We start from the raw sequence: 12,630 nt of genomic DNA on the forward strand, positions 1-12,630 counted from the left end.
CCTCATGCACTTGTGGTAGCGATACTGGAACCGCCGAACTCTGAAAATGACCGACGCAGATATCGAATCATCCGACTGCAGGCCAAGAGATGATACTAGCGCAACTTTATCTTGAGGGGACTTCCAAATTAACTCTAGCCCAGGAAATGCCGGCCGGAGTCCACTCCAGCTTCCCGTGATTCTTTGCCGTACATCATGCCTGCCCGGGCCTGCTCTGACTTAACCCCGGGCCGCTCCGCCTGGATTGACAGGGCCGGACTCACGCTGTTTTCACCCCGCAACTACCTTTAGCTCTAGCCGGATATGGATCAGTAATGCCCTTCCAGCATAGCAATGGTATTTTGCTGCCCAAGAGGTCTAAATGCTCCTTCTCTCTTGACCCTTGATTCTGCATCTGCCGTGGTAAGCGGCGGAGTTTCCGATCGGACCTTTTCTTGAGGCGGTGAATACAAACCTTTGCCGCGCGTTCCACGCTATCACGGCGGAGAAAAACAGACTTCGAATGATGAGCAAATTGTGACTGAATTTCAGCATAGTGAACAGTATCAAGAGATTTGTCTAAATGCGGAAGGTGTATCCGTTGCTTGAAGTCGCATTCCTTCGCTTCAATGTCTAGCTTGAGAGTTGCATCGGGGCGAAGCTAATTATTTCGGGTGAATTGAGCCTTCAGAAGTTCGGACCCGAAGCCCGTCCGTGTAAGTGCCCGAGCTGCACTGCTGCAGACTGCTCGTCAACATTGAAGGTTCGAGTTTCTTCATTCGGCCCGACTAAGTATTACAATATAAACATCAAATTGGCAACTACGTGCTCTTTTGAAGTTGCCGTTTGACCGTTACCACCTCGGCTGGCGTCGCGCCTCTTTATTTTAGGTCCATTTCGGTCTATCAGCAAGTGAACACACGCTGAAATTACCAATACCATCATGGTCTTCTCTTCTAGATACCAGATAGACATACCTGAAGTCGATGTTCTATCATATGTGTTTGGTACAGTCCATATCGCTGTGACACATGTTTTGTTTTCATGTGTGCTAACCCAGACTGCAGGAACCTCAGCCTCGGATGGGGATTTGCCCATTTTTGTTGATGCCGAGAAACCTGCTCAAAATCTCCGTAAGCCCGAATTGGAGACTTGCGTAAAGAGGCTAGCGGGTGGCCTCCGACAGACGTTGGGAATACAAAACGACGATGTTGTTCTAGCTTATACTGAAAATTCTGTGAGTTGTCCCACTGTCATGGATGGCAAGCATCTCCTAATATTGTGTCTCATCACTCCAGGCATGGTACCCAGTTATAATCCTTGGGGCAATCTGTGCAGGCGGGATCTTCACTGGTGCCAATCCGGGGTACACAGACAATGGTGAGTTACGAATTCATGATACCTCGGCACGAAGCAGCGAGCACATGGGTGACCCCGAATAGAACTGACCCACCAACTCCATGTTTCGGGCGCCAAGTGCATCTTCACGGATGCCGTGCGACTCACGACCGCACTGCAAGCTGCAAGGAGTGTCGGCATACCAAAAGAATATGTCGTGCTCGTTGATAACGAGGGTCGGCCTAGGCATGATAGTTGGCGCACCATGGAAAAGTTGATGGCTGAGCCATACTCGTGGGAGGCAATCAGTGATCCTCTTGTTTTGGCGGAGAAGTGAGTTGATACAAGTGAACAACAAGATGAGCGCAATGCTGACCAATTTGCAAGGGTTGCAGTCCTAAACTTCAGTAGTGGGACAACGGGAAAACCCAAGGCATGCATGATCACCCACCGCAATCTTGTTGCCAATGCGGAGCAGACACTTCACCTTGATCTAGTGAGCGAGTTGAGAGCAATTGGCCAAGGATCTTCAACTCACAATGTTCACTGCGCGTTCCTGCCTCTTTATCATGCCAGTAAGTTGCAATTCAGAACCTCGAGGTAATCACACAGACTACCGTGGCACGAAGCACTGACCACGAGCTTAGGTGGACTCATGACTTACTGCGTGGTCAATGTACGCAGATCTTGCACTACAGTCACCATGCGTAAGTTCAGCCTTGAGCTTCTGCTGAGCACCATCCAGCGGTTCCGCGTCACACATCTTCTCCTGGCCCCACCGGTAGTTGTGATGCTATTGAAAAGCAATCTCCTATCCCGCTACGACGTGTCCAGCGTAAGGTCCATGTTTTGTGGAGCGGCCCCCCTCCAGCCGGAGCTCTCCAAAAGATTGGAAGAGGTGTTCAGCGGGGGCAAAGCTCGCAGTCGACAGGGATGGGGAATGAGCGAGGCCACGATGGCAGTCACTTTGTTTGCCCCTGACGAATTCGACCCGTTGCACAAGGGCGTTGGGTATATCCTCCCCAACATGCAGATGAAGATCGTCGGTGACGATGGCCGCGAAGTTGCCTGCAATGAAGAGGGAGAAGCGCTCATTCGGGGTCCCAATGTCTTCAAGGGCTATTACAAGAATCCAAGCGCATCTGTAGAAGCGTGGACCAAAGATGGGTGGCTGAAAACTGGAGATATCGTGTCAATCCAGGAGAGTGGACTCTTGACTATTGTGGACCGCAAAAAGGTTCGTGCCCAAGTGTTCCGTGGCTTCTGAAACATTTGCTGACCATATTGTACGGAGCACAGGAACTCATCAAAGTGAAAGGCTTTCAAGTAGCCCCAGCCGAACTTGAGGGGCATCTTCTTGAGCATGAAGGAGTTAAGGACTGCGCGGTTATTCGCGTTACAAGGTGGGCTCATCCCTTTCCCCTCTGCCGCTTGCATTTGACTTACACGAACACGCGATTAGAGAGGGCCAAGAGCATCCACAAGCTCACGTTGTCCCCAAGGACAGCAACGTCACCGCAGAATCGATTATGAAATTCATGGAGAGCCGACTTTCGGCGCATAAGAGGCTTACTGGTGGAATTGTTTTTACTGAAGCAATCCCAAAGTCGGCATCTGGCAAGATTCTCCGCCGCTTGCTTCAGGATCCTGCATCGGCTAAGCTAGCGCGCCTATAGAGCCTGATTGCTTTAGACCTCATTCCATGTGTCATCACACGGCTGATATGGTGTACCAGGAGCTATGATTTCTAAGTCCCTGGCCAGACGTTTTTGAGATGATCGCGCTTCTTTTTCACGTTCACGACTTTGGATACTGTAACTTTAGATTTATGTCACCCTCCACAATACAAGCCTATCGACATAGCATGTTCGCAAAGACAAATAACACGGTCTTTAGAAGTAGTAGACATTGAGCTGCGCCCAAGAACTTGCAGCAAGCAGAAGCGTCGGGCTCATTTCTTGAAGGCTTAAATCGGCTTAAAATGTCACCAAGGCTACGTGTAGAAAATTGGCCGACTATCGTCTGCTGAGTGAGATGCCCTAAGATGATTGAAAGGCCCGGTCTTGCGCTTCTTCCATTCTCAGTCGGAGATGATTGTCAGTTTATTTGTCTTCTCCGAAGCATTATAATCTCATGCTCAGGATATGAATTTCCTCGACAATAGAGCTTTGTCCATAAAGCACAGCCCTCGGCACCGGTCATGACCGTCTTTGAGCGCACAAAACTTGCCCCTGCGTCGTCCGCGACCTTTCGGCCTTGGCCCCCTAATTGGAGAAAAAAGATTGAATACTTGAAAGCAGATCTCATTTACAAAATAATGTTATATTCCAGTTTTATAGCTATCCACTCTGTCGTCTCCGCTGCGTATGGTTTAGCTGTGGAAGTTTCGAAGTGTTTGGACACTATCCAAGCCGCCTCTGCTCCGAGGATCAACCGTTTGGCCATGTGGGGCACCGATCGGGAACGGCGCGGCGCGGGGTCGCTATGCCGACAGCTGGAGCCTTGCTGACCGGCCGCCGTTATGGTATTGACTTTGTCCCTGGAATAGATCTCGACCGCCACGTGTGGCCGTGAAGTGGGAAATCACTTCGGCCTAGTAGAACTAGATTATAGCGACTTTCAAGTTCTTCCGCAAACTTCTTTGAGCAGTGGCAGAGCAGTACTGCAGATTTAGCAAGTTGGGTACTGGTCACGTAGGGAGGGCGTGGTGGATTAGCCGAGTTTGGACACCAAAACATAAGGTGTGGTCAGCAGCAGAGCAAACCATTTCAATGCAGCAGGCTTACCCGCATCTACCTAGATTGCGTTGAGTACAACCTGTCAATCATTTCAACCACATAAAGGGATGATTCAGCCAAAGCATTGATGACTGACATCGTCAGCGGCAGCATGTTAACAATACCTACTTTGCGCCTCAACCAAGGATAAGGCGTGGCCTCGGAGTCTCGGAAGATGAAGACAATAATTCAACGTCAAGATTTTGGTCGGAAAGCCACAAAGCAGAGCCCGCTGCGCCTGGGCCGTTTCATCCCCATGCCCCCCTTGTACCTGTGTCAATCCAGAATCATTCACGGGCCTAGGCGCATTGCGATTAATTCAGCCACCACCTCTCATAGGTCTGTTGGTGCACCATCTGCTTCAAATCAAGGTACGAATACATCACCCCCATCAAATCCACCGGAAGACCCATATCCTGCAAGTGATCACAGTCTGCTCTCCATTATTCATCATTGCTGAAGCAAACTTCCCATCATACCTGACCTCAAGAGATTTTGTCGACAGAGTGACCATAACAAGACCTCATCATGGAGCTGATTTTCCCCGGCACCTCAATAGTCTAGGAATCAACAGGATCTAAGTGCCTAGCGTCTCCCGTATGCGCCGCAGCTTGACTGGTCTTCATCTTCTGCCTATGTACGGAGTACAGCACCATGAGCCAGATGGAAAGGGGCGGGCGGAAAGAGCGGGACCGGCAGGGATGCTGGGTACATTGGATGTTGTCACTTGTCCTTTGATTAGGTCCTTACTCAGCATGGATGACCGGGAGCTCGATCCTGCATGCCACTCAGCCCAGTAACAATGCCAAGGGACGAGAGATCTCTGCTGAATCGAAATGCTTTCAAAAATTCACTTGAGGCAGCAGCCGACAGCAGAAAGGCCAGCGGTAGTGGTTGAAGGGAGTACCTACAAAAACACAGGGGAGGGCATCTACTGGTAACAGGCGCCGGGTACATCTGCCAAGACGGGAAACAAACGGTTGATCAATTCCTGACTATTTTCCACGCCAAGATTCAAACCTCTTACTATTGAGTCTGCCTGGGTCCATCTTCGACAAGCAACGATCTGCCTCTGGATTCCGTGTAAATTTTGGTCCAGAATTGTCTGAACGCCATTTCTGTCACATACCATACCCGCAGATCAGCGAAAAAGATGAGAATTGACTAATGCGCCATTTCGCATCTCTCATCGTGGTTGCCGCACCTCCAATCCCGCGAGCTCCCCGCGGGGACTGATGGCGACCCGTCGGCAGCTCGTGCATCCCACACCTCCCACCAGGACTTGGATTCTGGAAACTCGTGTGCTGTCCGTGTTGGTAAGTTGTTTTCTTGGAATTTCCCCCAGAATATGACCTGCGGTGTTAGTGGTAGCTGGGTAATCAGAAGCCGTTCATGACCTAGATCCCGATGCACATGTTGCCGTTGTTGCGCTGCTTGAAGCTGTCGAGATGGGGGCTGTAGAGAGCAGGCTGCCATCATCGTCGAGATAATAGGTTCGTACCATATAATGTATTGCTACAGCAGGTGCCGAAACTCCGTTCTCGGAAGCAGTGTTTCTCTATGCTAGCGTCACAAGGGTCTATCTCGGAAATAAGCCATCTGTCAAGCCTGCATCAACCTATGTCTCATCTGGTGATCATAAGAGTCGTTGTAAGTAACCATACGACGTTGACGCTGTAGGAGGGACCAAACGGGGGAGAAGATTCCTGCGCAAGTATTATTATCCCAAGGGTTATGCGGGTGAGTTCCAAGAATCAAGATATTATCAGCATTGTCTTTACTTTTAAGAGTCGGTTTGGTAGGCAGGCGTCATTTACCCCTCAGCAAGCATCAGCCCTTGGGCACTGTACCTGGTCAGTAACAAGTTTCCCCCTATGATTGAAACGGTTGATCGCCTCGGAAAGTGGAGTGAACAGTACCAACAAGCGGACAAAGAAGACTCAGAACAACCCCGTGGGCCTCGACATCATGGTGACACGGTGAGAAAGAGGAAGTCTTCGGGGCGGACAAGTAGGACTGAATAGATGAAGGAACGCATTTGATGCAAGGAATACAGATAGAAGAAAGAGGAATTATCAGTCTATCATAGTTGAAGTACAATATCAGGCTGCTGATAGGGTTCATCCATCCATATTTTAGTTTCGTCGATATTGGCTCCTTGGGCGGATTTCGAAGCATCCATAGCGTCCTTCGACATGATTGCCAAGAAAGAATTCTCCCGTCTCCACCCATGGCTTCGTTGGGAAGTCAGAAAATAACTTAGAAAAAGACGTGGGTGCAGCTGTGCCGCCTTCTTGCTTCTAGCCATGTTTGTGGCGTTGGGATGCTTTGTTTGCTTGGTTTGTGACAAAGATCCATGTAGTGGACACCATGCCGTGCCAACCGAAGTCAACAAGGAAGACTCGTTCGAAATTTGAAAGCCGGCTTCTTCGCGATGAAGCCGAAAGATGATCAGTGATTCTCTGGTTTTAGTTCCGCAAGATTCGAAGTGAGGTCCACGAGACAGCCGCTGCTAACAAGCGCCGATGCAACTTGGACATGGGATGGAATGCACTTTCAGCTCTTATCACTCTGTTGGTCACTTGAACTAAACTTTCTTTTGTGGCCCCCTACCTATTGATAAAGCACCCTCACGCGACTACTACGTACCTACTTTAGTCTGGCATACGTAACCAACCGTGGGGCTGGGATTTTTGGCGCAATTTTGGTAGGTAAGTAATGTGCTCGGGCACCTCACCTTCCCCCTGGGTTTATGAACTGACTTCCATCGTTCTCACGCGACCAGTCTACTGCCAGAACATCGTTTCCCTTCATATGTCAGTCGCGATTCGCGACTAGTTGGCCGGCATGGTCGTCAAAGTTATGCCATCCTCGCGGATGACAACAGCTATCTCCTTCGCTTGCCTGTTGTTCTTGTTCTTATACTCCTCTTACGTTCTTACTCCCTCTTATCATCCGACGTCGCCCGCCAAGCCCCCACCGGCGCAAACGCAGTCGCATCCACCACAACATTCCGACAAACCGAAGGAAGATGGCCCGACAGCATGGCAAAAAAAGGCTGCTTTGATCAGCGATGAAGCCGAAACCTTGATTGGCGATCCCATTCAGCCTCCCTACAAATCGAAATTCTACGATCTGGGTCAGCGGACCAAGAAAGCCCGAGAATGGGTCAAATTTCTCGAGAACGCACCCAAGTCGGAAAACATCGAGCCTTCTCTCGAGAAAGTGGAAGGCGCAATCGCATCGCTGTTCCCTTTTATCCAACACTCGCCGAAGCGCCCAAATAGCAAGACACCATTCTCAGATTTGCGTTCGTCCATCGTCCCCGGAACACGCGGATTCATCATTCCGACAGGCAAGGGAACCATGCGATATGCCACTCACCTCATCGGCTCACTCCAGAACGTCTTGTATAGCAACATAACAATCCAGATTGTCTATGCTGGAGACGAGGATTTGCCGTCAGCAGACCGCGAGAAGCTGCAGGCCCGATTCAAGGGGATCGAATTTCTGGACGTTCTCAGCGTCGTCGACGATACGACTCTGCAGCTTGTCAAGGGAGGATGGGCAATCAAAGCTTTTGCGGCTCTGTATGCGCCGTTTGAAGAGGTCATCCTCTCAGATGCAGATTCCGTCTTCGTCCAGGTCCCGGAGACGCTTTTCTTAGACCCGTTGTATGAGCAGACCGGAGCACTTCTTTTCCACGACCGACTGCTTTGGCAACACTCATTCGCCGACCGTCACGAGTGGTGGAAGTCGCAAATTCACGAACCTAGTGCCACGCTCAATAAGTCGCTTGTCTGGACCGAGGACTATGCTGAAGAGGGCGATTCGGGTGTAGTCGTTATTGACAAGTCGCGTCTGGACGTGTTGATGGGTCTGCTCCACGTAGCTTGGCAGAACACCCACGATGTGCGCGAAGAAGTCAGCTACAAAATTACCTACGGCGACAAGGAGACTTGGTGGTTTGGACTCGAGCTCAGCGGGGCAACTTATGCCTTCGAAAAGCACTACGGCTCCATGGTTGGTTGGTTCAAGGACAAGGTCAACGACTCAATCAAGCGAATCTGCAGCTTCGTGATAGGGCACGTTGATGTGCGAGACGATCTCATTTGGTACAATGGAGGGCTTTTGAAGAACAAAAAGGTTGACCCGAAAGAATTCGGGCTCCCGACTCATACCCTGGTCGACGGGACGTGGGAGAAGGGCGGGGACCGAACCCAGATGAGCTGCATGGTTGGGCACAACGTCAAACCCCTGAGTAAGGATGCGGAGTGGATTTTGAATAGCTCCATCGCCTTGGCACAAGAGCTGGACAAGGAGTTTGGCTATGTTTAGGTTGCGGCTTTGCGTCTACTTTGTCATAGCCTAGGATTGGCTAAAGTGTTGCATCATACCCTTAGAATCGTTGTTTCCTCTTGTTCATTCCCGTATGTATTATTGAGAGAATCGGAGTACTAGATTGTTATGTCGTGTAGAATAGATTATTCTGGCATTGAAATTCTTGCTTCTACTCTCCGTCGGGTTGTAGTTAATCGAGATGCTTCTGGAATATCTTCTCTCACCGACAAAGGTTCTAACGTCCCAAGCATCTTCTCCAATCTGATTTCTCCTTCCACAAAAGTACCAGTCTTGGGACCTTCATCACACACAAGAGTGGATACAGCTCAGTTTTGAGCATGATTAAGTAGCAAGCTTCCTTTCTCTTGCCTTGAGAATTCGGAAACCCCCCTTCTTTCCTGTTTGCTGAGTTGGCTCTATGCGGACCGAATCGAGATAACAGGTTACGTCTCAACCTCAACACCTGTCAATATACGTCACTATCAACGTTACAGAAGTAAGGATGGACATCATGGCACCGGAATGAAGGAACCATGTGATGTATATCAAGTTTACCTTATATTCGTTATCGCCCACGTCCATTGTCCAAATATCTTCCTACTCATTATTCGATACGTTTACCATTGACTAGCAGCCCTGAAGCAAGTTTACCTTCATCCTCGGGTTCAAGCTTCAAAAGGCACGGGATCCAGACTTGAAGAAGCGTTCATTTAGAGCTTTAATGCCATTGCCTGAACGTAGCAGCGAAGTAGTGCGCGTTGATTGATTATACCTCAATCACACTATCACATTTCTTGGTTGCGAGTACTGGCTGCATTCCGGTCTTCGTCTTGCAGAAGTTGTCAGTAACGATGTCATGAAAGACGAGCATTACTGTTTGGATGCTATGCGTGAGACGAACCCCGAATATAATATTCTCTACCCTTACTTCCTGTCGTAACTATGCGGTCACCGGTTCCCGCGTCACTGGATACATTGACTTTTATCCCTTCCTAGAGGTATCCAACAAGAGCTTTGGTTTAAAAAGCTACTACCAATCTATACCGCTAAGAACCTTTATATAATACTACAGTATTCGGCGGAGATTCTCCCGAGGAGTTCTCCAGCATTGAAAAATTGACTGGTTCGACAGATACAACATCAAATCCGTGGCAAATGTGACGGTAGTTTCATTGCGACCCATTAGACACATCTTTCATTCATTGTATATACAGGCTTTCACAGCCATGAAGTTGGAATTCTTTTTTCAGGTAAACGACGCGTGGCATAAGATCTTGTCTCGCGACAGCCTCCCATTGTGGTGAGGTCTATTCGTCTTAACTCCCCAAGATCACAAACTCCTAGCCTCTTTTCTGGCCAGACTCCAATTTGGAACGTATCAAATGTCAAGCTTCATTGCTTCTTACGGTTGATGGAGGATGTTTTGCCGGTCTTCATGAACCGGTGGGACCTAGCAGGTCACTTCCCAAACACATTCGAGTCAAGGCGATGATGATTGGAGGGTAGGTGTCATCTGCAAAGCATAAGGTAGCAGGGAAGACACCGTCTAGAGTAAGTCTACTAGTGTGTCTGTGACATAGCCAAATTATCTTGTTACGGACACGATAACGGTAGTCGGAAACAACCGTGCCATCGCATGAAAGTTTCGGACATCCGGCCGACAGCATTGCGCGCGTAGAGGCCTTCGCGTGTGCCTATCGCCGATTCGACAAACCACGGAACCGAGGCATTTTCTCACAACAACGTACATCAGACGAAATACAGTATCATTTTCGACAGTTCTGGAACCTGTGCGGAGCCTTCGGCAAGGGTAATGAGCCAAATTACTTGCGATTTTCGTCATACACGGCGAACGAAACATGCGGGGTGATTAGACTACTAGCTTTTCACAACGCCAAAGGCTCCTCTATCGTCAAGAACTGCTTGTCAATAAAGGATTTTCGAGTTGAGTCTTGAAAAGCTCCGCCAACGAGGAATGTGTGAATAGCATCACCATCCGTAAGATCAAAGATGTACAATGTTCTCTTCAACCAATATGAGCTTAACTCTTGCGGCGGAGATTTCTTGTTTCCGAAGGGGAATCATTGATTGCGGTATCAAAATTCAAGGTATGCGGCACCTCGAGATGTATAAATCCGAACTAGTCGGGAGGAGCACACTCTCCGAGGATGCCAAAGTGAAAAAGTTTTATCGGTAGATCTACCGATTTTCTAGACAGGCCTGCGTCCCGGCGGGCGAATGATGAGGCTCATGTCGAATGTTCAGATGATTGGTGTACAGGCCACCCATCACCGCCCGTTTTAGACAAAATACCGAAAACCTGCGTCTGTTAGCAGCTAGACATGATGTCACGAAGACGGAGGGAGAGAAAAGACAGGAAACAAAGTTTTGTCAGTCAAACGGCCATCATCTGAAGGCCATTTTCTCCGCCACCCCCCCTCACAGCCGAGGGACCCTTATGATGGCGCAACGTAGGTGTTCTGCAACCCGATTGGAGAACTTTGAGCAAGTGATCGAGCTCTTGATGAATGCTACGGGTGTAGAGCCCAAGTAGGACCCCTCGGCACCTTCAAACGTTCAGCCGGTCTAGACATGTCGGCATGTCATCATAGCAAACGACGTCAGTATCCCGCCGGTCCGGAACCACTCGGGCAAGGCTGGTTTTGCAGCCTCCGATTCATCGATAACGTTGCCAAAACAACTTGGTCCTGTGAAGAACGATCGAGACATAAGCTTGATCCGTAGTGTCGAATTGACCGGGGTCATCCATTGTCCGTTTTCCGCGACTACGAACACACTAAAACACCACATCAAAAAAGAGATATATACCTTCGAGCCCGCCCGCTCCCAAACCAAACACCTTCTATTTCATCAAACCCACAAGATTCTCAGAAAACACTTACAACAACCATGAAGACTACCTCAGCCCCCGCACTTGCTCTCATCTTGGGATGGACCCAAGTTCTCGCCAGACCTGTAAATGATCCAAATATCGACGTTCGCGATGCTATCACCAACGCTTCACCCATTTCGGTTGAATCGCGACCATTGGAGCCTGACCGTCAAGCATTGAATCCATTCCTAGGCGAGGATATGAACTCCATTAAGAACGACAACCCCGATTCTAAGACCAAGATTTATCCGAAGAGATCGGAGAAAGACGCGCCCTACTCTAGGTCTGAGAGAGATCTGAAGGCCAGCATCTATATCCCGAAGACATTCTCGGCATCATCGAACAAGCAGCCCGTCATTCTAGTCCCAGGCACCGCTGCGATGGCTGGTACGACATATCGCGCGAACCTCGGCCCTCTGCTGGCCAAATCCGACTTTGCCGACCCCCTCTGGGTCAACATCCCCGATGCCTCGCTAGACGATGCGCAGGAGAACTCAGAGTATGTCGCCTACGCTATCAACTACGTGCAGGATATGACTGGCAAGAAGCCAGCCGTCGTCGCTTGGAGTCAAGGAAACCTCAACGTGCAATGGGCCTTGAAGTACTGGCCCAGCACTAGAGACTCGGTGACCGACCTGGTCTCAATGAGCCCCGACTTTCACGGAACCAAGGAGGCATTCGCGGCTTGCAAGACTCCCGCCGCTATCATTGGCTGCACTCCCAGCGTCTACCAACAGATGTATGATTCCAAATTCGTCCAGACCCTTCGTGCAAACGGAGGTGATAGTGCCTACGGTAAGTTCACATATTCGTAAATCACTTGGTCCAATCCTCTAATAAGTTCTACTTAGTTCCCACCACTTCTCTTTTCAGTGCAACGGACGAGGTTGTTCAACCGCAATCAGGACCCATCGCCTCGGCCATCCTCAAAGACGGCAATGGTGTCGAAGTTAGCAATATTGAGGTTCAGAAAGCTTGTCCCGCTACGCCTGCTGGTGGTGAAGTCACCCACGAGGGCATGCTCTACAACTCACTTGCATTCGCCCTCCTGAGAGACGCTCTCACCAACGAGGGCCCCGGCAAACTCGACCGCATCGACAAGAAGATCTGCGCCGATCCTGCTGCCGGCAAGCTCGACGCCCTTGAGATCCAGGCAACTGAAGCTGTCCTGGTGGACGCCGGGGCGAACGTGCTTGCCTACCCCAATAAGGTCAGGCGTGAGCCCGCTATCAAAGACTACGCCAAAGTCTAAGCATCATAACCATATTATTGTCAGCGGGCTGGCGTGTAATATTCTTGTAA

General features: G+C 49.7%; 3 protein-coding genes across 3 annotated transcripts; all 3 read left to right on the forward strand.

The window, feature by feature from the left end:
- Positions 1 to 2,020: 2,020 nt before the first annotated feature.
- Positions 2,021 to 2,584, forward strand: N0V96_004936 (uncharacterized protein; the record flags this gene model as incomplete). Its single annotated transcript, XM_053194765.1, has 1 exon — positions 2,021 to 2,584. One exon carries the CDS (start codon positions 2,021 to 2,023, stop codon positions 2,582 to 2,584), a length of 564 nt encoding a protein of 187 aa, XP_053047645.1.
- A 4,357-nt stretch (positions 2,585 to 6,941) lies between these two features.
- On the forward strand, positions 6,942 to 8,432 carry N0V96_004937 (uncharacterized protein; the record flags this gene model as incomplete). The annotated part of the gene is made up of 1 exon (XM_053198370.1): positions 6,942 to 8,432. One exon carries the CDS (start codon positions 6,942 to 6,944, stop codon positions 8,430 to 8,432), a length of 1,491 nt encoding a protein of 496 aa, XP_053044134.1.
- A 2,913-nt stretch (positions 8,433 to 11,345) lies between these two features.
- N0V96_004938 (uncharacterized protein) lies at positions 11,346 to 12,580 on the forward strand (the record flags this gene model as incomplete). The annotated part of the gene is made up of 2 exons (XM_053198371.1): positions 11,346 to 12,123; positions 12,180 to 12,580. 2 exons carry the CDS (start codon positions 11,346 to 11,348, stop codon positions 12,578 to 12,580), a joined length of 1,179 nt encoding a protein of 392 aa, XP_053044135.1.
- Between the last annotated feature and the right edge of the window lie 50 nt (positions 12,581 to 12,630).

This window comes from Colletotrichum fioriniae, assembly GCF_027942845.1.
Source record: "Colletotrichum fioriniae strain IMI 355084 chromosome Unknown scaffold_5, whole genome shotgun sequence".
In the NCBI taxonomy this organism is placed as follows: Eukaryota; Fungi; Ascomycota; class Sordariomycetes; order Glomerellales; family Glomerellaceae; genus Colletotrichum; species Colletotrichum fioriniae.